We start from the raw sequence: 23,257 nt of genomic DNA, 5'->3' as shown, positions 1-23,257 counted from the left end.
CCCATAGACTAGTAGCATAATACCACTTTAAAGGGAAAATATTATGCTATTTTCTGATCTGTTTTAATGCTTCCTCATTAAAAACATACCTAGAGTTGTGTTTTGTTTCATTCACAAATGTTTAACACATAAATCTTGCATATTTAGGATATTTTCTTCTCTCTAACACAAAACACTTGGTTCAACCTTGTGATGTCAAATGGGCATCGTCATACACCTTTACTAGAATGATTATTTCAGTCCTGGAATTGTCCATCTTTACTGAACTGAAGGTAAAAGGTAGCTGTTAACTTGAAAACTATAACTTCATGACATCATAAGGTGAAAGAGAGCATTTTGAGCTTTAGAGAAGTCTACAGACTAAAAATAAAGGATTACTCAAACGTGTGAATGAAACAAAACACAACTGCAGGTATGTTTTTGATGAGGTAACATTATAACATGGTTTAAATCTCACAAGAGTCAATTTTGCATAATATAAAACCTTTAAACAACTATACTTAACCTACTTGCGCTGTTTTTGTACTGTTATTCTGTCCTGCTCTATATTTTGTATCATATATCAACATCTATTTTTGCCTTGTTTTAATACATGCCCTTATTTTAATGTGATCACAGTTTATGTTGCATCATAATGCTGAAGCAAGTTCCTAGTTTGTGAATTTTGTTCACAGACAGTGGCAATAAAATGTGTTCTGATTCCTCTCATTATAGTTGCAATTAAAGGGACAGTTTGGAATGTATGGACATAGGGCCTCATTTCCTAGTGAGCCAGAGTGATGGAGATGTGTGAAGGCACTTTTTTAAATATTCCATCCAGTCTTTGTATTTGCAGAGGTTGCTGGTGCTAGGCTAGTGCATGTCAATGGTCATAGTTAGTCTGCCGCTAAAAACAGTCTTACCCACTCCACAAAACACCCTAAGCAAAACTATTATTACATCAGACTGTCGATGTAAATGTCTGTGTTGATAGAATAATCTCAGAGGTAAAATCAACCTTGCATTTGAAGGATTTATGTCTGAGCAGCAGCAGTGAGTTGTACTTTCTGATAGAAAGCTTGGCAGTGGCGGACTGATATATGAGAAAATAGTCCCTCAACATGCGATGATTCAGGCGATGCAAGGTTAGTTTTTTTTCAAACATTATTCTATCAACACAGACGTTTACATCAATGGTCTGGCGTAATAATAGATTTGCTTCGGGTGCTTTGTGGAGTAGGTAAGACTGTTTTTAGTGGCAGGCTAACTATGGCCTTTGACATGTGCTAGTGTAGCACCAGCGACCTCTGCAAATATAAGAACTGGATGGAATATAAAAAAAAAAAAAAAAACTGTGGCTCACTAGGAAATGAGTCCAAAATTCGGAACTGTCCCTTTAAAGTTCCACTATGATTTTTTCTGGTGGAGGTTCACCACTGCCCTTCTTCATGGAGGTGAAATTACTTTACCTTGAATTTTCCAAAGTTTGCTGTTAAACTTGTCTATCTTGCATTATTCTATAGCTAAAAACACCTTGTGAGTGAGTTCGTCTCTCCACTGTTCTGGCCTGTAATTTAGCTTTAGTTGGTGAGTTGATGAAGTAAGCTAGGTGAGTCCACTGTGGAACATACAGACACATCAATAACATCGTGGAGACAAGAAGGTGGGGAAACTTTCAGCAGAAAAGTTGCACAGCATACACACCTTTTAGTGGGCCCTACAATAACATTAACACATAGGCTTACATAACACACACACACAAACACACACAGACACAAACTATTCCATTTTAGCTTAAAAAAAACAACAACAACAAAAAAAAAAACTTTGGAGTGATTTTCTGAATTGGCCACAGAAAAATGCAGGCTTACGGTAAGTGCGCAGTATCAACATTTAAAAGTTATTTCAATTTGAAGGTTACACGATTTCCCAGGAGCCCGCTGTCCTCTCCCTCCCCGCAGTCTCGCCCCCTGCGCTGCCCACGCTCCCTGCACCAGCTCCAGCCCTTCTTATAAATTGCTTGATCCGCTTCTCCTGTGCCACTCAACCCCGTCCCTCCTCTACGCTTGTTTACTCCAACGACGCACAGCCATGAAGACTTTCGCACGGATTATATTCTTTTTACCGTACGTTTTTCTATCCTCAGGTAAAATACACACATAAAACATCGTGATAAGTATGTTTTGATTTGATGTAGCTGATGGTAGTGTTTGTTTAGTTGCAGAAGAGCGCGGTTGCTCGTCTCCGCCGGAGTATCCCGACACCACTTTGATGCGCTACAATGGGGACACAGCCTTGTTCAAGTGCGCGTTGGGACACGAGGCGTACGGAGGCAGCCCGGTGGTTCGGTGCGCAGGTGGACGGTGGGGCAGCCTCACCCTCAAGTGCCAAAGTATGTATGACGAGTATGCGTTTGTCTGGTATTTTTACTCACTTAAAACAATCCTATAGCCCTGCGCTATTTCAAAGTTCCTGCAAGAACGAGTGAGATCATAATAATCATTTAAGTAGTGGTACAAAAATAGGCCTCAGTAATCTATGATGTATTCTAATCCCTCCAGTATTTTACAATAAAAAAAGGCTTAATAGATTCCTTAAAGGGCCCGTGTTATGCTATTTTCTGACATGTGTTTTCCTCGTCAAAAACGTACTTGGAATTGTGTTTAGTTTTATTTACGCATGTTTAACACAACAACTCTGGATATTTGGGTTGTGTTCTTCTCTCAAACTGAAAGAAGATAAACTCCAATTTGGATGATTTCAGTCATGCAATTGCTGATCTCTACTGAATTAAAAAGTAAATGTAGCTGTAACTTGAAAACTTCCATTTCATGACATCAAGGTGGAACAGAGCATATTGATCTTAGAAGATATAGAGAGACTAAAAATGCAGGCTCACTCAAATGTGTGAGTTAAACAACATATAACGCCAGGGAGGAGGGGGTAACAAAAGTAGGCAGCCACTTAGGGCCCCCGAACCTGGAAAGCCCCCCAAACAATTGCCCTTGCCATTACCACTAATGGCCGAGGCCTCAGAACAATTTGATTTTTCTCTCAATATGACATTAAATGAGAGTAATTCACTTAAAAAACAAACAAAAAAAACCCATCAAAATATTATCTGATTGTCACATATATTTTAACTGTCAAAGCATTCCCCCCTTTCACTTTAGAATGGACTGTGAGCTTGACCCTGTTTTGAACATAATCATATATAATGGATGTAAACAAAAATGTAATTGTACTAGGAAAAAAATAAAACTACTTTCAGCTCTGGTTATCTAGTAGTTTCCAGTCCAGCGTATTTCAAATAAATAGAGATGCACATGTCTCAAAAACAATGGGGGAAAACAGACAATAAATATTAAAACAAAAACAAAAACAAAGAAACAACAACAAAACAGTGCATTATAGTGAGGGCCCTAAACTCAAGTTCGCCTAGGCTGGATATAGGGGCACATAGGTGGTTTGTTTCATCAGCTTTTGAATTAAAAAATGTAGTTTCTTGGCTTTGCTGATGGTACGGGGAATTATTTTATAGTTTATGTGTGGATTTAGATTTTTTTTTTTTAATTGGTGCTCAGGCGGACAATAGGGCAGTGTCTCTTGAGGCTGAGACTCTGCAATGCCAAAGTAGACTAAATATGACAAGAATGCGTTTGACTACTGTTATTTTTACTCTCTTAAAACATAGTCCAAGTCTATACACTATTTCAAAGTCACTACAAGTTAAATATCCCTCTCCTCTGTTCAGAAATCACTAAGAAATTATTTAGGTGAAGGTGCAGTGAGAGTGAGATCATATCCAAATAATCAGTGGAACTAAAATAAGCTCACTCTGAGTTTATGGATGTGATGTTTTATTGATATAAGATGAAAATACGCAGGCTAGAATGAAAAACGAGAAAAACGGTTATTTCCATGGCTTGAAACAACAAACATTAACTTAAGTTCTGTATGTTTTTCAAATATTATCAAAGAAAATTATGACAACTTATAGCGGGGCCAGCCAAATATTCGCTCAAATAATAACAATTCCAGTTGCTTGATAAACTTAAATAGTTTGCTTTGAATGTATCTTGTGTTATAGGAAAATGCAAGGCCATTTACTCCTGAATATTGTAAACAGTGTCTCAGTTTGAAAGAAAGGACAAGACCAATGCCATCTGGCTGCTATCTACACTCAACTATGCACTGCTGTCAACAGGGCCAAGCTGATTTATTTATTTTTTTTTATTTTAAGTTCATATTTCCATGTTCATGAGTCATATGGTCAAATGTTTTACAATAACAGACAGATATAGTTTGGTAAATATAACACCGGGCCCAAATGGACACACGTTTTAAATAATACTTTAGGGTTCACGTGTAAAGTTGTTAGGTCTGCTTCCTGGAGGCTGTTGACAATTACTTGCTGTGCACAGAGTTTCACAGACTTGTGTAAAACTTGGATCGAGACAGTGACTCTGACCAAAAACATGCTCAAACTAAAGTTAAAGTCACACAGTCTGCCATTTGTTTGTCTCTGTTCAAAGCTGTTCTTATTCTTATTCAATTTCGATACTAAAGAACAGACTTGATATTCTATACCGATTTTGGTACCCATGTCTAAAAAAGATAATTTTTAAAAGACACAATTGCAATTTTCAACACAAAAGCATTGCATTTTTATTACACCATGGGATCTCACACTAGTTGCGATAAATCTCGAGATGAAACATTTCCAGAAAAGACCAGTTTTATCAAGTTATGTTTTTTTGTTTGTTTGGGGTTTTTTGGTATTGATACTTACTTAAATTAGTATCTACTACTAGTATCTACTGGTTTTAGTATTAGATGTTCGATTCTTTTGACTTGCTTACTGCTAAAGAAACATGATTACTGAATGGGGTTACCGCTCCAAAGATCTAACTTGTAACTGGATAGATAGATAGACAGAGATAGATGAGTTTAATTACATACTGTGGAACATTCCAAACAAAGCGGTAAGACTAGGACAATGTATCAAAGAAAAGCTGAAAGCCTAATTGCATAGGTCTGCACAATTTTAACAAACCTTAAGTAAATAGACGACGGTATAACAACAAGCAAGGAAATTTAAAAGTAGCCTATTTCACTTCAATCTAAAATCGTGAATAATTGTGATGATACAATTTGATCATTTTGCCTTTTTTTTTTTTTTTACAGAGAAATCATGTGGCAATGCCGGAGAGTTGTTGAACGGTTATTTCAGTTACGAAGGAGAAGAACCTGTCTTCGGGACCAAAGCATATCCTGTCTGTGGAGATGGGTAGGATTTTGTTTAAAGTTCCACATTGTAACTTTCCTAGTGTAGCTCCCGCTCTCTGCTTGTTTCCATGGATATGACATTGCTTTTTCTGGAATTTTCCACAGTATGACATTCCACTTATCTGTCTCGCATTTATTCAATTGCGGAATTCACTGAAAAAAAAATCAGACTTGTAACTTTGCCTGGTAGCGTCTTGTGCTCGGCTCCATGGAGATAATGTCAAGTTGTGGAATATTTCAGACAAAGCAATAACATATCCTCCAACAAAAGTTACATAGCACATCTTGTCTTAAAAGCTTGCGTGTTTCACTTGTTGTTTTATTCACAGATACATTGTCAAAGGACCAAAAGTTATTGAGTGTGGACATAACGGCTGGCCCAGTGACCTACCCAAATGTGAAGGTTGGTGTCTGTTGTTTTAATTAAACGCTTAGTACCAAAAGAATCGTTACACAATGTAGACAAGCTCAGACTGTGACAAACAAGTGGATGTGACACATGTTATAATAAGTCCTTTAATCCTTTTAATGTCTATGATTACATTTTGAAGTATGAGATTAAAAACGGCTTTACGGCTGAAGGACAATTACAGTGTTCAAATCAATCATCACCATTGCTAGTCAGCCTGTATAATTTATTACGCACAATTCATGATGCAATGCAGTCCACATATTTTTGTGTTGGAAAAACCTCATAATATATTCTAATCTAATCGAATCCCTCTAAAATCTCACAGTAACAAGTATATGATATTTGTAAGCACATGAACACATACCTTAATGAGTGGATTATCAAAACAGCCTTTCACTTTAACTGACGCACATTTTGACACATGTAGGAGTAACATATACCGAAGAGTAAAACTATTTCAAAGTGACTCATTCAAAATATTCACTCAAGTACTGGTAGAAAATACCTTAATGACTGGTTTTGGAGATGACTCGGACTGTAGACTGTGATGCACTGGGGCACTTAATTCAAATAGTACTGCAGGAGGACACTTGAATAGATTTGTGGAGCTTTTATGACCTTTCTTGGATCTTTGTATCTGGTTATCTATAGGAACATTTACCTTATTTTCCGCAGTATAGGGCGCTCTGGATTATAAGGCTCACTGTCATTGAATGGTCTATTTTCAAACTTTTTTTTGCATATAAACCGCACCGGACTATAAGGCGCATTAAATGAAACAACAGTTAGATGGCTCAGTCGGACTTTGTTTGGCGTGTTCATGTTATCAGGAAGAAAGACCCGAGAACCAGAACGAGAACCACAAACATGAGCGAAGAATAAATATATACGCCACAATCACCGAGCCGATCGCGAGGACTACACCAGGACCGGACCAGGACCAAACGAGGACTAGACCGAGACTAAACAAGGACTAGACCGGGACTAGACTGTGATTAGACCAGGACTAGACCGGGACTAGACCGGGACCAGACCGGGACTAGACCGTGATTAGACCAGGACTAGACCGGGACTAGGCCGTGATTAGACCGGGACTAGACCGTGATTAGACCAGGACTAGACCGGGACTAGACCGTGATTAGACCAGGACCAGACCGGTATTAGACCAGGACTAGACCGGGACTGATCCAGTGTCATTAGCGGAGTATAAATATATACGCCCCAGTCGTCGACCCGATCTCCTCCGTTGATGTTTTATGTCATAAAAACACTCTCTCAGTCTGGTCTGACATTGTTTCGGGAAAAGACCGGGACCGGGCTCTCGTTTCCAGGGCAACGGACGCGCGTCAAGTATTTTTGTCCCGTTCGTCCACAGCGTCAAAGACGCGCGTCGGGGGCGTCTGAACTCAAATGCAAAGGCTCCAAATAGAGGCGTCAAGGCGTTTTTTGACGCTTTGGTGTGAACGGCCCTTAAGACAGTAAAAAAAATCTAAATAAAAAAATAAAAAAGCATGTTCCCCGAGGTCAAACGCGCCCCCCTTGACGGAGCCTCGCGCCCCCCCCCAGGGGGCCACTATTTGAGAAGCACTGCTCTAGATGGAGGGGAGGGTGGGGTGAGAAGGGTAGGAATCTTATCATAATGTTGATCTACAGGGAAAAAGATCGTAATGTTTATCTGGCTGGTTATGTCAGTCTAATGCAACTTTATCATTCAAGTTGGATGTCATTAGGCTGGTTACATACTTGAGTTACATAAAACAATGGGAATTAAAGAAAAATAAAGATTTCACCGCTGTTTCATCATGTCGTCTGTATTTGTGAACAATTTATCAAATCTTGGTGTTATTTCCTTTTTGCTTTTCAAATGGATCTGTGAATCACTATATTTGTGTTTCTAGAGGGCGAAGTCCCAGTCACATGTCCCGCTCCAAAAGTGTCTAATTCTGAGAAGAAGGGCGTTGCTCGAGAGTACAATGTCAATGCTGTCGTGACTGTTAAGTGCAGCCCGGGTTTCCAGATTAGCGGACAAGGGCGGATCACGTGTGGGGCTAACGGACAGTGGAAGCCTGCTCCTCCTCTGTGTGTGCCCGCACCCTCAAAAAACAGTGAGTAATACAATATATGAGAAGTGGTGTCATCATCATCATCAACAGAGGCGGGTCATCGTTAATCAATAACGTTTCTATAATTTTCTGTACAATTTTGAGCATCAAGTCTTTCAAGTCAAGGCATCAAAGTCCAAGTCAAGTCCCAAGTCAGTGGTGTTCAAGTCCAAGTTGAGTCCCAAGTCATGACCACCTCTGCATTATAATATTAACATTTTAAACTTTTGATACCAAGGATGAAAGTATGATTCTCTAAACTACTTTTGATACACAAAGAAAAAATAAATATAAGTACCAATGAAGTACTTCTCTTATTAAAGGTCCTATGCTAAACAAAATAGACTCTTGTGAGCTTTAAGTTGTGTTATAATGTTGTTTCACAGACCCAGAGTTGTGTTTTGTTTCATTCACACATGTTTGACTAATCCTTTATTATTAGTCTGTCTACATCTCCAAAGATCAAAATGCTCGTTCTAACTTGTGATGTCATGAAGTGGTAGTTTTCACGTTAACAGCTCCTTTTGTTTAGTAGAGATTGACAATTCCAGGTCAGAAATCATCCAAATGATTCTAGTAAAGGTGTATGGAATTTAAAAACACTTTCTGTATTACCATAGTATATATCACAAGGTAGAATAAAGCTCAAAGGAGTAACTTGGTGTACTAAATTGAAGAAGGGAGGTTCTGTCTCTGCTGCTGACAGAACATACTGTCACAAAAAACACTTTCACTGTACTGTAAAAAGAACTATTTGTAATTAATACATTTTAACAATATTATTATGGTTGAGTGTCCATTTTGCATTGTTTTTTAGCATTCCCTTCTATTATTCTATTTCTATTAGTACTGAACAGGCTGGAGTTTAGATTTTTATTATTTAGTTGTGGTTTGGGATTAAGGCATATCTTGGTATAGTTCTAGTTTTCAGTTGGAAAATGTTTGGTTTCTAAAGATGAGACTAATATTTATTCCTTAAGAGAATAACTGATTTCCTGCCATGTACAGGATCATAACCTTTACACTTCTTTTTCAGGTCCATGTGGTGTGCCAGAGAACATAGAGGGCTCCAATGCTAAACTGGCCTTAAAGTTCAGCTCCCAGAAGTCCTTTGCTGCTGGGGTGAAGGTGTACTACACATGTGATACGGGCTATGTCCACAGTCGAGGCAGCAAGTATCGCCGGTGTGTTAATGGAAAGTGGTCGCCTCTGGAACTACAGTGCAGAAGTGAGTGTTTTACATCTACACCGACGCATTAGAACAATCTGAATGTAGAATGGGAAATTGTACTGTCCGAAAGAGTAAACACTGAGTATTCAAATATTTAAAGTACACATTTATTCAAATCTTGGATATATTGTAGTTACTTTTTCTCTTTCAAGCTGCATGACGGGATCTCTTAAAGGGGTGTTACACATAATTGACTCTTGTGAGCTTTAAACCATGTTAGAATGTTGTTACCTCATCAAAAACAGACCTGGAGTTGTGTTTTGTTTCATTCACACATGTTTGACAAATCCTTTATTAGTAGTGACCTTAGTGACCTATTACCTTGTGATGTCATGAAATGGTAGTTTTTAAGTTAACCACTATGTTTTACCTTTAGTTCTGTAGAGATTCACAATTTCGGGGCTGAAATTATCCACATGAATCTACATGATATCACAAGGTGATGTTTAGTTTAGTGTTTTTAGTTTGAGAAAAGAACTCAAATAGCTTTTCAAGTGTGACAGTTTAAGAGTGAAAGCTCATAAACCTATTGTATTCTATCTCTGTATGATTCATTAGTTTTGCAATGTAAAACCAAAAATAAGAAAAAGAAAAAAGAACAACAGTTTTCTTCATTATTTGTCTCCAAACCCCCCCAATTTGTTTTTTCAGTTTTCAATTTTGTGTTTAAATGAATAATGCAAAAAATGGTTTTGTTTCCTGTTTACATGACTTATACTGCGATGCCAGACTGAACCAGGACTGAACCAGGACTGAACCAGGACTAAACCAGGAATAAAACAGGTCTAGGACCAGACCGGAACCAGACCAGGACTGAGACCAGGACTTAGACTGGGACCAGACTGGGACCAGGACCGGGACTGAAACTGGGACCAGACCAGGACTGAAAACAGTTTAGTACTGGTTTAGTCCTGGTTTAGTCCTGTTTTAGTCCTGGTTCAGTCCTGGTTCAGTCCGGCATCGCAGTTTAAGTCACGTAATTGGGAAACGGCTGTTATCTGTTTTTTTATATTTATTCATTTAAACGCAAAATCAAAAACTGAAAAACGAATCATTATCTGTTTTTCATTTTGGTTTTGGAGACAAATAATGAAGAAAACTGTTGTTTTTTCATTTTCTTATTTTTGGTTTTATATTGAAAAACAAATGAACGAATGATACATGGATTGTATTCTATCAGTTTGTTCAATGTCATAAAGTGTCATGCAGTCAGGACAAGAACTTCTGGGACAGAAAGTCGATCTATTCTGAAAAGAACAGAACATTTTTAGAGACTGATTCACAACTGTGGAGTAGTTACTAGGATAAGATGATTGTTAGCCAGTATTTATGGGGCTAAATATTTCCATAGCCAAACTCTAGCATACATTTTTGATCAGCATTATCTGGCAGCAACAATTCCTAGCTAACCTCAGCTAAGTAACACTACAGCTAACTCTGTTATGACTATATACTATATACTACAACTGTCATTTTAGCTTCATGTAAAAAGCATGTGCTGTTACAGGGAGGCTGTGTGGCTCTGCGGGGGAACTCCTCAATGGACACTATGAATACACCGGGGTCGAGTTTGGAGACAGTGCTACAGCCGTGTGTGATGAGGGGTACACTTTTTATATTAAAATTATCCTGTATATTTATTAGCTAAAAATAATGTTCACTTTGATGAGGCTAGATGCTGGAGTTTGACTGGAACCTGGTCTTTTTAGAAGAAATATCAAGCTAATGGCATTGTTCATCTGTGTTCTATTCAGATTTGACTTTTTGACACATTTTACAAAAGGAGAGAGACTGAGAATAAGTCTTCCATGTGGTTTTACAGGTATCAGCTGGTCGGACAGGCCACCAGAAACTGCCTGAGCAGAGGCTGGGATGGGCATCATCCCGTCTGTGAAGGTTAAGTCACATTTACATCTACATTTTTGATATATGAAGTACTGATACAGCCCCAGGCCTTTGTAACCTGCCACATTTGTATGTGCAGCCATTTCAAACCTTATGCAACCCAACCTGTGAATTCTTACACCTATCTGGAGGACAGGGGGGTGTTACAGTATGTTTCAAGTCTCTGCACTTGACTTTGTAAAAGGGGCACTAGTTTCAGATTTAATGTGTCTTTTTTTCTGTCCCTGTGGTGTCTCTGTGTTTCTGAGACACTCGTTTGTCAGTACTAACTTTGTGTTTGTTTGTCAAGTCTTCGTTAACCTTGCCCTTTACTTTTGTTTAAAATGTTGTAAATGACCTTTTCTGTAAACATTTTAGACCCCTCCTTTTGTTTTATTAACCTTGTACATTCCTGTTAATTTAATTACTTCTTTATTTATACAATTCTTCCGTCTTGGTTTTTGTTACTTCCCTTTCTCTAGCACAGCTGGACAACTATATTATGGAATTATGTAGCAAAGGGGAAAAAAAAGCTGAACAACTCAACTAAATATATTTTGACATAGCAAAGGGTGGCCACTTTGAGATTTGAATATAAAAAAAAAAAAAAAAAAAATGCTGAATTATTATTATTTTTTTTTTACTACATGATCCCATATATCTTGTATTTGATGTCTTTTGGACGAATATAAAATGTAGAAGTAGTAAAAATAATGGGTGTGCTCTGCAGGGTTGGGCCTGGTTTGTACTTGGATGGGAGACCACAGAAATTGACAGATGGGGCAGTGGCTCTAATGCAAACTGTTATTGTATCGTTAGGCAAGGCACTTCACCCACTACCTTACCTAGTATGAATGTGGTGTGTGGTTGAGTGGTTTAACAGATGGAAATTACCATCTTTGCTTTAACTTAGCACATTTATGCTGTTAATGTAACAGATGTTCATTAATATGCACTGTCCCTATCAAATAAATAAATACATACACAAATGGCTCACTGACTCAACACAAATAATCTGATGGACGAGATGTAAATGATAGTAAATGTTAAAAAAAAGAATCTGCCTGTTGCAGCTATGGCGTGTGATGACCCCCCTGAATTGGCCAATGCAGAGATCACTGGTTACGCAGAAGCTCCATTTGAGTACAGGACTGTGGTGACGTACCGCTGCCTGGTGGGGGCGCTCATGGGACCCTCTGACATTTGGTGCACAATGAATGGGACATGGAGCTCTCCTCTTCCTCAGTGCAAAGGTTAATAATTTAACATATGTGACACAATATGATATTTTTAATTATAAAATCTATTGTCACAACACTAAAATTTCAAGCAATTTTAATACTAAGGAATTTATTTAATACTCAAATACAATAGTAACGTTTTTCGTAATAAAATGTAATTTTCATACACCAAATATGATGTTTTTTTGATACTTTTGACAACCCTATCACTTTATTTCTACTCAAGCACTTCTTATCAAAATTATTTGTTTTTGTCTTCATGCACAGATATAACTTGTCCAACTCCGAACATCCCCAATGCAGCGTTTGTAAGAAGCCGGACAGGCCGATATCAGTACAGAGACGCCATCTACATCCACTGTAACACCAGGTACACTTTAGTGGGCCCCAGCACCATCACCTGTGACGAGAGAGGACAGTGGGCTCCAGAACTGCCCAAATGCAAAGGTAAGAGAGCAGACATTTTCATTTTGATCATTTCTTTGGAAACAAGCAAGAGGTGTTCCCCCTCCCCTCTCGGTTTAATCAATAAAATGTAAGGCTAGGAGATGGCCGACTCAGTCTTAATCTACATCCGACAAACTTCCAAATCTTGGATGGAATCAATTAAAATTCAGATCTTGTTTTCCCCACTCGCTTTTCATTTTTTTAATTGGCAAAAAATATCTGTACATTTAAAGTTAATAGTTATGTTCTTTTCATTTTTTTTATTTGTTCGCCAAAATACCCATTTGGCACAAAAAATGTTATGCATTGAATATATTCCATTTTTCTTTTTTATTTATTATATTTATTACTAGTCACAAAATTAAAAGGTATTCTTGGTATTCCATATTTAGATTTTGTAACTTATGCATGTTTTTTTCTCCTTCTTTTTCAGTTTGGAATACTCAGCGAAGAGGCTAGCCAGAGCGCGATGGAAGACTTGCTCAAATTTACACACACGTAATTGCACTGCAGACATAAAAATGTGTTAAACTCAGCTTACGTACAGTATGTTTATTTCATAAGTGTTTTGAGTAGTAACAAGTACAAACCTGTTGCATTTATCTTTTGTACACAGTAAAGATTTTTTTTTTTTACAGTTGATAATGTTAAGTGGATCTTTTCTAGACTACATGGTGAGTGAGCATTTTATGAACAAACAAGCTACAAGAAAATAAAAACACCAATTCCATTCATTTTTTAAAAAGACAAATACAAAATCCAGAATTTTTACATGAGCAATAACAATTCAAGTGCAAATATCATCATCAACTCTGATACATCATAGCAAACTCTCTGAAAAAGGCAACATAACGTCAGGTTGCAGGAGGGGGCCAGGGAGGGCATCTGACATAAATGTAGAGCTTTCTAAATCTTCATTACTTGGCTCAATCTCCCACAAAGTTTTTATATAAAACTCCCTTTCTTTTAAGATCTGTGTTGACATACAGTTTAACACCCCACAGAATTTATTTACACATTTTAGGACGAACAAGAACAATACAACTAAATGGGAATCTGATTTTCTCATGATGCCTTCAATGAAATGGAACAAAGACTTTAAATACTTAACTTTTACCCTGTTTTGGTCCCATTTTAAAATCACAAAAATTATATTACAAAAAACATACATTTTTGATTTTTAATTTTTGAGGGTTAATATTTGTGGGGAAGAGCAGCCACATGACACATCTGGTGGTCAGCTGCAGGATTTCAGATGACATTACAACATTACATTACATTAGAACTTTCTATAGGCTTCAAAGCGAGATATTATTTTTGACTGCTTTACTGTCAGTCATTAATATTCTAAACGTTCAGGCTCATTAATTTTCTTAACCAGAGTTGTGTAGTATTAAGTTTAAACATATATTTTTCAAGTAAAGGTTAAACACTTGCATCTTACTATATGTTTTTTCCCCTAATTTGTGATTTATACTTTGAAAATATTAGAATCTGTGCATTAATTAAACATTGGTTTATCAAATTCCACTGACAAAATCCTAAAAGGCAAGATTTTTTTATGCTTTAAAGTAAAACAGAAACATCTAAGTAGAATTTTAATCCTCTCTTCTAGACTCTTGTGTATACTTCAAATTGAGTAATATTATTTTAAGTAACTGTACTGTTACTTGAATACAGTTTTTGACTACTCACTCACCTTGTTACAGATATTCCAAAGCCTTCCATCTCAATTAAATCTACAATATTAAAGGTGTTTATGTCATTTGAAACCAAGCAGAAACCAAACTGATACAACAAATTGATAGAACTGTCAGATACACTTTTCGGCTTTTGAAATGACCAAACTAGCCACATATTTTAACACGCTGTTGAATCACTATGGCCGGGGAGTTTTATCATTGCACTTGCATTAGAAAAGGTAGTGTATAGTGACAGCTTCTAAATCTAGTGCACTAAACATAAGATACCACATGGGGGCAGTCTTTGGAAGAGCTGGTTTCATTGGGACAGAACATTTTGTGAGTGTGGTCAACAGAGGGCGCACTCTTTGGGCAAGGAAGGGGGGAAAGGAGATTTAAAAGGGGCATGATGGGACAAAAGGAAATTACCCTCATCTATTTTTCTTATTTACACAATTGAAAACACACAAACGGTTAGTACACAGATGAGAAATGTGACTTATTGTTTACGCACATGAGACGATATGGGACTGGAGCATAAAGTGACCGTTATAAGAAGCAGCAAACATAATGTCCCTCGCAGACATTTCCATCTAGACATCACATTACATTGTTTGTGTGGCTCTCAAAAATACTACGCTCTCCCATTGTCCTTAAGTTGAATCTGTAATGATAAAATAGTCTCATATCTGCCTTTTGCTGACAAGGCCAGCCAAATTACATACAATACTTTGCAAAAGTTATGTTAAAAGGTTTTACATATTCATGGATTTCAATGTCCTGTTTATAGGAGCCATTTTGAGGACTTGTGGCCTTTATAAAAAGATATATATCATTTGTTTTGAATTGTTGATATGGCAATGATCCTAACTTCAACATTCTGAAACCCATGGCTTACCTATACATAACAAACACAAATGATGAACCAACCAAACAAAAGTTTGCATATGAACAATAACATTATGACTTGCCTTGAAATATTATGGGACAATAGAATGTTGTGATGTCTAAAATGCAATGTGATAGAAAGAACAGAAACCATATTTACTCCTAAATTCAAAGATCTTGGGAGTTTCATTTAGGTCTGGGCACATATTGATTATTGCAGGAAAGACTACGGTGCCTCTTTGGAGTCTGAGTTTAGAAATTAGATTAGTTTAGAATTTTCTGCATCCTATTTTAGACCACTGAAACTCTTGTTAATAGCCTTAACCCTGCTGACACTTTTGCACAGTATTGTAATGCTCTGGACATAGGGATATGGATCCACTGTTTGACAGTATTACTGTTGGACACTGCTCTAAGAGCTCTGGTTTCGTAAGGCTTTACCTGGAGCATATCTGCTACATGGACTTAACAGCTCCCAAAGAGAAAAGCACATTTAGACACTGATGTCTTCAGGGTTACAACACGTAAACGACACGCAACAGTCATATTTAAAGGTGCACTATGGAACTTTTTCTGGTGGTGGGTCCACAGTGCTTGTCTCCATGGAGATGGTATTGCTTTGCATGGAATGTTCCACAGTATGGTGCTAAACGTATCTGGCATGCATTTTTCAACTACATGTGTTTTATTGCTCAAAAAATATTTGTAAAAACATAGTTACTGTGAGCTGCGTCAGCTCTCCACAGATCCCAACTCTAACTTACTTATATCCATAGGGCTAGATACGTTTAATGCATATAACATCTCCATGGAGACAAACAGACTGCTCTATCGGAAAAGTTACACAGTGCACCTTTAAGGCTAGGAGCTGGAGACTCATTTAAGCAAACACAATATCAACCTCAAACCACACACACAGTCACTCCTACTGAACAACAACCACTTTGCATTTTTGTGGTTTCTTTGCACAAGACAACACCAACTCAACCCAGACATCCTCTACATCCACCAAATGTTTAAGCTGGGGGTGACAGACCTGCCCCGAGAGAAAAATACAAATACAAAACCAACCATCAGTCTCAGGTCTGCATAGTGTCTATTGTAAAACTCCTGTCTGTCTATGGGTCTATGGGTGTGGAAAGTAACAAGTCCTGGGAGAGGTGAGGGGGTAGCCTTGGTCGTCGGGGGGCAGAAGAGGCCGGGGTGGCAGGATTTCCGTGGTAGAGGGGTCTTTACTTGTATGGTCGCAGAAACGCAGAGACTTTGCTGCTGATGAGACGAATGAAGGAGCGTGGGAGCATCTCGTTGGACTCCCGAGTGGTGTACTTAAAATAGTTGTTTGGGTGAGCCAGCACGTCAAAAAGAGTCTTAATAAGTTTTTTATCCTGTGGAGACAAGGCACAGATAGATAGTGAGTACTTATTAAAATGAGGGTAATATGCAGAAAATTATATAACTTTTGATTTAAAGTCTGTTTCAATCCAAATCCATATTATTTATATAGAACTTTTTAAAGAATGAAGAAAGTATACAGAAGTCAATATTTGTCAGTGTTTCAATAGTGAAAGGTACTATATTGGTGAATATAATTGATATTTTGCAGTGACATCAAGCTGGGGGTTCAAGAATTACCATGATGACACAATGCAAACATTAGCCAGCACTGTGAAAAACTTTTAAAACTCAAGAAAACATACTAAACGTGATGTCAATAAGAACATTCATGTTCAGTTTAGGGGTTTGATGTCCAACAAAATGTTGTTTAACAGATTGTTTAGATTGTTTTAGATTGTTTTAAAATTCAGATTGAAGTCTACTAGAGCTTCTGACAGAATAGTGCCTATAGTTAGCATCACACCCCCAGGGAATATTGATGACATTAGCTGCAAAGTATCAAATCAGTACAAGATAGGATACTATGTGTATGAATTTGTTGTAATTACACATAATGAAACATGTATATTGATGCATTCGCTGATTATACCTTATGTATTAGGAAATTGTATGAATTAAACATTTGTTAACCTTAAGGATTTCTTGATGGTTTTCTGAAGCATAGAGTCTTCCATCTCGTACTATGTCCTCTACGAGCTGTTCATAGTCCTCTGAAAGACAAAACATAATAATTATTAAGAACACTATTTTTATTATTACAGACTGTATGGAATCAGCACATTGGACAAACACTGTAAAGTCTGGTCAGTACCATCGTAGGTGACATATGGGATCTGGAAGCCGCGGGCGCTGTTGGCTTCATTGGACTTGAAGTTGATCCACAGTCGTCTGGAGCGAGCGGTGAATGCGATGGGGCGTTCGTACGTCTGACACGTCTCATAGGTGGTGATGGAAGTTGCTGACCCTTTTAATAGAAAACAAACCATAATTAAGAAAAATAGTCAATATTTAACTACTTGTAAGCTGCACTATGTTACTTTTCAAGTGGATGAATAATATTGCTTTGGCTGGAACGTTTCACACTATGATGTGTAACTTATCTTGCAGTAATTCAGTTACAGATGTGCATGATGCAGAGGGGCATAGACATGACACAAGAGGAGCGCGTCTCTTCTTTCTCACTTTAAGCTAAGTTATTGTGGATAAAGAAGGCATAAATATCTCTTTGTGGATCTTTTTCAAACAATATTTAAGCGTGGAAAAACACAGCATGGTTCGCGCTGTCCGCGGGTTAATTAGACAAGCGTACATTTGATTATGTTATTTATTTTTTAACCAACTTCAGCAGTGATTATTTGCATCAATATTGGTCTTATCATATGTGGAAGAGTCTTTTAGTTACAACTGCTCTAAGATATTTAACTTTCCAAAGCTTGAACAAGATGCATAACCCTTTCATGCCCGTGCCAAATGTAAAAAAGATAAAATCTCGCAAGGCTATTTGATCTTGCAAGATCTTGCCTCATCCCTGTAATACACACACATACATATATACTGTTACATATATATACTGTTATGTATATATGTAAACTGTTACAGTAGTATAAAGCAGGTCTAGACTGCAATCAAGGTGGCAAGGAACAGATTTCTATTGATGACATATACAGGCCATCTCTGCTTGTAATTACACTATCAGATCCAAAGGGGGTGCAAACACTCACAGTTTTTCCTCATCACCAGCACATCTCCACATTCATCCTCGGAGGGCAGGAAGATCTCCGGCACCACGATCAGGATCTTGCGTTTGCTCGGGGGGTTAATATTCCAGATGCACTCCACGTTGGCAGGGTAATTCCCAGGATAGTTTGGTGACTCAATGTAACCCATGAACTCGCCCATCTCACCGCCGCATTGCCTGTCTAGACGTACACAAACAAAAGTAATGAGATTCCAGCTTGTACTGAGACTACCTGTACATACAAAACAGTTATTTTCATGGGCTAACTCTAACAATTGTTAAAAAAAGAGAGAGAGTAAACAGTAAAACTAGTGTCGAAACTACATCTTAATTTAAGCAGGTTTCAACACTGAAAAAATACATATATCCATGGGTCTCAATGTGATGAAAATTACTGTTGTCATAGCAATTATCAAATATGTATTTGTATTCATATTAAAGGTGTAATGTTTCAGGTGGATGATAAGCCACCTGCTCATCATTGTGGAGATGTTGCTTTGTTGAACTGTTCTGCCTGGAATTCCACAAGAATACATTAAACTTGCCTATGTTGCATTTGTTCAATGCAAAAATACATTGAAAAACATGCAGTTTTACTGTGCTTGGACTTGCCTCTCCACTCATCTGACCAGTGACTTGATGGTGTCACCCACCTTCTGCCTATACGCATGTAGATAAACTAGGCAAAGCAAACCCATTTCCATGGAGACAAGCAGGTGGCATGTTATAATTGTAGTATTGAAATTGTTATTGACAGCTGAGACTTTTCCTTTTCCTTAATTCTAGTAACAGCAGTACTCACTCTTGCACTGGGAGACACTGGTGGCCCCATCAAAGTCAGTGGTGGTGTTTCCGGGGCAGGTGATGCAGTAGTTCTGTCTGAACTCAGTTTGATATGTTCCCACAGGGCAGCGAATACACCTGTGCACTGACGTGTTGTAGTAATGGCCCGGGGAGCACTGGACTGCAACAAACACAACACAAGGAATTGGTTGTTTCAGACTCGAGATTGGAAATAGGAAGTCACAGCTTCACATGAGGACAGGAGCTAGTGTTCTTATGCAGTTTAAATATTCAATTTATGAGATGTATATCGTTTAAAATGTACAAATATTAAAAATGGTCGTTTGTATGAGTTCAGAAAAACACATAGTTCATATGGATTAAATTGTTTGTCACTGGTAGTTGCTTCCCTTATAGTTCCATGCATTATCATTCAGGATATTTATTTTCAAACAAAATAAACTGTATGGAGTAAGGTATTACCTTGAACTACAAGAAATTAAAGTAGTTATTTGATCAAACAGCAATAAAATTCTAATATCCATCTGGTATGACTGGCTTAATGAAATCAAACTTTCTGAGTGAGAAAGTAATATTAATGTTAATCGTCTCACTGTACGTTTAGGTATTTTTTTATGCCTTATTATAATTTTGAGGGTTCATGATTATCAATTGAGTGAATAATGCTACACCCTTGCTAAAGACAAGTCGAATAAAATAAACAGGCTGTAATGCTGTGATGTCATCTAAAACCCAGCTATACTCAAAGAGGAGCAGTGGCATCAAAGTACAGGGCTGGGCATTACCATTGTAGGATTACATGTGGTTACATAAACATTACTCATTCAGAATTTAAAAGACTGGAACACATTTGAACATGTTGAGATGTAATTACACCTGAATGACTCAGATCTGGTGAAGAATACAATCCAGTAAAATTACACAACATAAAAATGTAGGGATGTAAGCTAATTTGAATAACCATGACTAGAATATAGATCTTTGATTCTGCATTCCTCTCCTACATCTACCTGGGTTAGTCAGTTAATAGGGATGGGTCAAATAAACAATAATATCATTAATGGTGATAAAAAGCGTAGATTTTTAAAAGGCCAGCACCTATAACAGTCTCATCAAATATTTTTTGTGAATTGTTTTGTAAATATACAGTACTATTTACATTGTTTTTAGGACATGTCTTTAGGCAATTAACCTCAGGTAGACATGATGATCCTAATAAATAAAAGAATATGCAAATATTCAACTAAAGTAGGCATGGTGCACAAAACCCTACAGCCAATCAGTGCTAGTGTAGCCTCTGTAGCTCAGTGAGGAAATGATGATTTCGCATGCGCTGTCCATATACTGAGAAAGAGAAAAAACGTGTGTGTCCTTTATAGGCAAGTTAAGACACTGGCATCTCAGGTTCAGTTGTGATTGTATTACTTAAACTGTAAGAATGCAGGTTATGCGCAGTTCCTTTAAGAACTCTCTGATCATCTTTTGAGAAACAGTTCTATTTATGCATTTTTTCACATGTTTTTTCCAACTCAGCAGTTAGAGATGAACAGTTTTTTCTAGGTAGGGCATTGAGTTTTAGTTGTATGTATGCTTTATCAAACAACTGAAATGTCTTGTCCTCATAATACATAAACTTGACACAAATGAGACTGACCTTTGACCTCGCAGTCATGGAAGGAGCTGGCACCCTCCCTCTTGGTGCTCAGTCCTCCTCCACATGGGAAGCACAGGGTCCGGCCCAGATCCGGCTGGTAGGTCCCCTGTGGACATGGCTGACACGGCTTAAAACCATCACTGGAGAAGAAGCCTGTGGGGCACTGGCCTAAACATGGAGGAAACCAACAACAGGCTCAAAAAACTCAATTCAACACAATGAAAACAGTATATATATATATGAGTATAGCAAGCAGTATAAATAGTCCAATTCTGTAGAGATGTGGCTGTAGGTGAGTAAAAGAAATTCTTGGTTGACTTAAAGACATGATAAGCTCTAAAAACAATTACATATCTCCCAAACCCAGCACAGGTGTTCATGTAAAAACAACTGTTTTCAGACTCCCCACATCAAACTAATAGTTTGTTAGTTAGTTAGTTGTTAGTTAGTCTTTGTTATGATACCATCTGCAAAACCCATACCCCAGGTTAAAAAATCCCATTCTACACTGCCCCCACCTGCACAGGAGGAGATGTTCTTGGCTCCCATTGGCCCGTGTCCATCACTTCCAGGGCAGAGGTCACAGGCCAGCTGCCCCTCCTTCTCCTGAAAGGTTCCTGGTGGACAGGACACACAGCGCTCCTGCTCTCCGTGGTAGTACGAGCCCGAAGAACATCTGACTGAGAGAAACAGCAGAGACAACTTTAGTCAGGGGAAGGCCACAAGTATGGAACTTCATAAATGATTGAGTTTGTACCAAGGAAAACATTGCAGCATCATTTACACAGTCACATCGTGTATGCAACAGAAAAGCACAGTTCTCAAAAACGGAGTGGGGAAAAAAAAGTCCATGTTTTGTTCTCTTAATTAGTAAAAGAAACTCTGTTGTCATGGAAAACTATTTTAAAAAGGCATAAGTCACATAAATGATTTGGCCCAATAATATTTTATTGTGAAACTTATACTCCATTAATGAAGCATTTTTTGTATTTTAGCCATTGTTTTGGACCAATAAACCCCAAAAGATAGAACTCACTGTGTGTAAAAAGAGTTTTAAAAAGTCTTTCACTTGCACCCATTTTAGACTCTCTATAAGCAGATTAGACTATGTTTAAAATCCTGTTGTTCTTACCACATCTCCCGCTGTCCCTCTCCCAGCCTGGACCACAGACCTCCTGGATGGGAGCGGCCTGAGGGAGCTTCTGTGCGACCTCATATTCCAGTCCAGCCACTCGGATCAGGAAGCGCTCCTGGTTTATGGACTTCTTCAGAGCCTTGATGTACGTTTTCACCTGCTTCTCCATCCGCTGTCTGAGGCAACTCAGGTTACAACTCCCTGTATAAGTATAAGTAACAGGAATACATGGGCATGAGGAAATATAACAAGTTTAGGGTTGAAAAAAAATTGTAAGACTGAAACGTTACGGCTTAAAGTATATGACCTTTCTAGTGGAGGATCCGCCACTAGCTTGCACCTTTAACTAACACAACTATTACATCTCTTACAAATGTTCATTAGTATGCACAGTCCTTTTTCCTTTTCCTTTTTTAATGCCTGTAGATGTCTGGGGTTAGCATATTTTATAGTTACAAGACCCAGTGGAGATTGGATATATTTAGTTCTCAGCAAAACTATCTCTAAGGGTCTTGCTTTCTGCAAAATGCAGGCTTTTAAAATGACTGTTACATTTATTTAGTTTATAACAAAAGTAATGCATTGTATGAAAATCAAATAAACACCTTTTAATCTTTAAATAATTGATTACATGTACTGTATATAAAAATATTTCTGTTCATTGCTCAACTCTAAACAATCATCTTACCACAGTACACTTTTTATTAGTTCACTTGCACTGACCGGTGGTGTCTCCAGGTTTGACCTCTGCCTCCAACTCCAGAGTGATGCGCGTCACTTCTTTGTTGGGAGAGTTTCGAGCCCGACGGCCTTTAGATTTTTTGGTGGAGTCACATTTGAGGTTGACAAATGTGACCAGGCAGTTACTACAGGGCTGCCCCCCTCCTGCACACACAGAGGAGAATCATTAAGCATTCAGGAGCTGGGTTACTCGTGGCATTGGTATTCTACAGGTGGATAGTGTTAGGCAGGCTAAATGACTATCTAAGAATGTTGTGGTGTTATTGAATAATATATCAGGATAGTGGACCATGCCACTAAGGACATGTTCACACACAGCACACACGCACTCCTGTTGGGTTTCCATGCTTATTGGGGATATTACATGGACTTACATTCTTTACCTGGAGACTGTTCCTAATGTTAACCAAAATCCTAACCTACTATAACCCATATAATATAACCCAAAGCATGTTGTTGATCTAATAATAAAAGATTTACATCACAGGGACCTCATATTTGGCCCTTTAAGGAAAACAGGTCCCAATAATTCCAATAATAAAGAGTGTGTATACAGACACCAGGTCCCGACAGGGGATATGCTCCAGTTCAGTACACTGGAACTAAAGTTGGACTGGACCAGGACTAAACCAGGA

The 23,257-nt window shown here is 38.0% G+C and overlaps 2 protein-coding genes across 2 annotated transcripts in view; one reads left to right on the top strand and one right to left on the bottom strand.

Annotated features, from left to right (window-relative positions):
* Window positions 1-2,000: 2,000 nt before the first annotated feature.
* LOC110164750 (complement receptor type 1-like) lies at window positions 2,001-13,230 on the top strand. The gene is made up of 11 exons (XM_020929862.2): window positions 2,001-2,125; window positions 2,198-2,371; window positions 5,167-5,269; window positions 5,598-5,671; window positions 7,579-7,785; window positions 8,819-9,010; window positions 10,521-10,617; window positions 10,836-10,909; window positions 11,971-12,150; window positions 12,406-12,585; window positions 13,019-13,230. The coding sequence occupies exons 1-11, from the start codon at window positions 2,071-2,073 to the stop codon at window positions 13,042-13,044; spliced, it is 1,362 nt and encodes a 453-aa protein (XP_020785521.1). The 5' UTR covers window positions 2,001-2,070; the 3' UTR covers window positions 13,045-13,230.
* Window positions 13,231-13,248: 18 nt separating this feature from the next.
* The window catches only part of scube3 (signal peptide, CUB domain, EGF-like 3), a 203,535-nt gene continuing 193,526 nt past the window's right edge, over window positions 13,249-23,257 (bottom strand). The window contains exons 15-23 of the mRNA XM_055166159.1: window positions 22,605-22,766; window positions 21,879-22,082; window positions 21,265-21,426; window positions 20,747-20,914; window positions 19,091-19,252; window positions 18,272-18,469; window positions 17,362-17,514; window positions 17,181-17,260; window positions 13,249-16,540 (exon numbers count right to left, since the gene is read on the bottom strand). Of these exons, the coding sequence (XP_055022134.1) occupies window positions 16,388-16,540; window positions 17,181-17,260; window positions 17,362-17,514; window positions 18,272-18,469; window positions 19,091-19,252; window positions 20,747-20,914; window positions 21,265-21,426; window positions 21,879-22,082; window positions 22,605-22,766 (1,442 nt within the window). The 3' untranslated portion in view covers window positions 13,249-16,387. The remainder of the gene's footprint in view (window positions 16,541-17,180; window positions 17,261-17,361; window positions 17,515-18,271; window positions 18,470-19,090; window positions 19,253-20,746; window positions 20,915-21,264; window positions 21,427-21,878; window positions 22,083-22,604; window positions 22,767-23,257) is intronic.

This window comes from Boleophthalmus pectinirostris, unplaced genomic scaffold, assembly GCF_026225935.1.
Source record: "Boleophthalmus pectinirostris isolate CB_2022bp ecotype Guang Dong unplaced genomic scaffold, ASM2622593v1 HiC_scaffold_8, whole genome shotgun sequence".
Classification (NCBI taxonomy): domain Eukaryota; kingdom Metazoa; phylum Chordata; class Actinopteri; order Gobiiformes; family Gobiidae; genus Boleophthalmus; species Boleophthalmus pectinirostris.
The sequence above is the reverse complement of the archived record's forward strand: the minus strand, read 5'-3'. Positions and strand labels throughout refer to the sequence as shown.

What these genes read in the sequence shown, in the direction of transcription:
- LOC110164750 (XM_020929862.2), top strand. Translation starts at nt 2,071, where the DNA reads ATGAAGACTTTCGCACGGATTATATTCTTTTTACCGTACGTTTTTCTA. An exon ending in GTACGTTTTTCTATCCTCAG is followed by an intron (nt 2,126 to 2,197) that starts GTAAAATACACA and finishes GTGTTTGTTTAG; the next exon opens with TTGCAGAAGAGCGCGGTTGC. An exon ending in TATCCTGTCTGTGGAGATGG is followed by an intron (nt 5,270 to 5,597) that starts GTAGGATTTTGT and finishes TTTTATTCACAG; the next exon opens with ATACATTGTCAAAGGACCAA.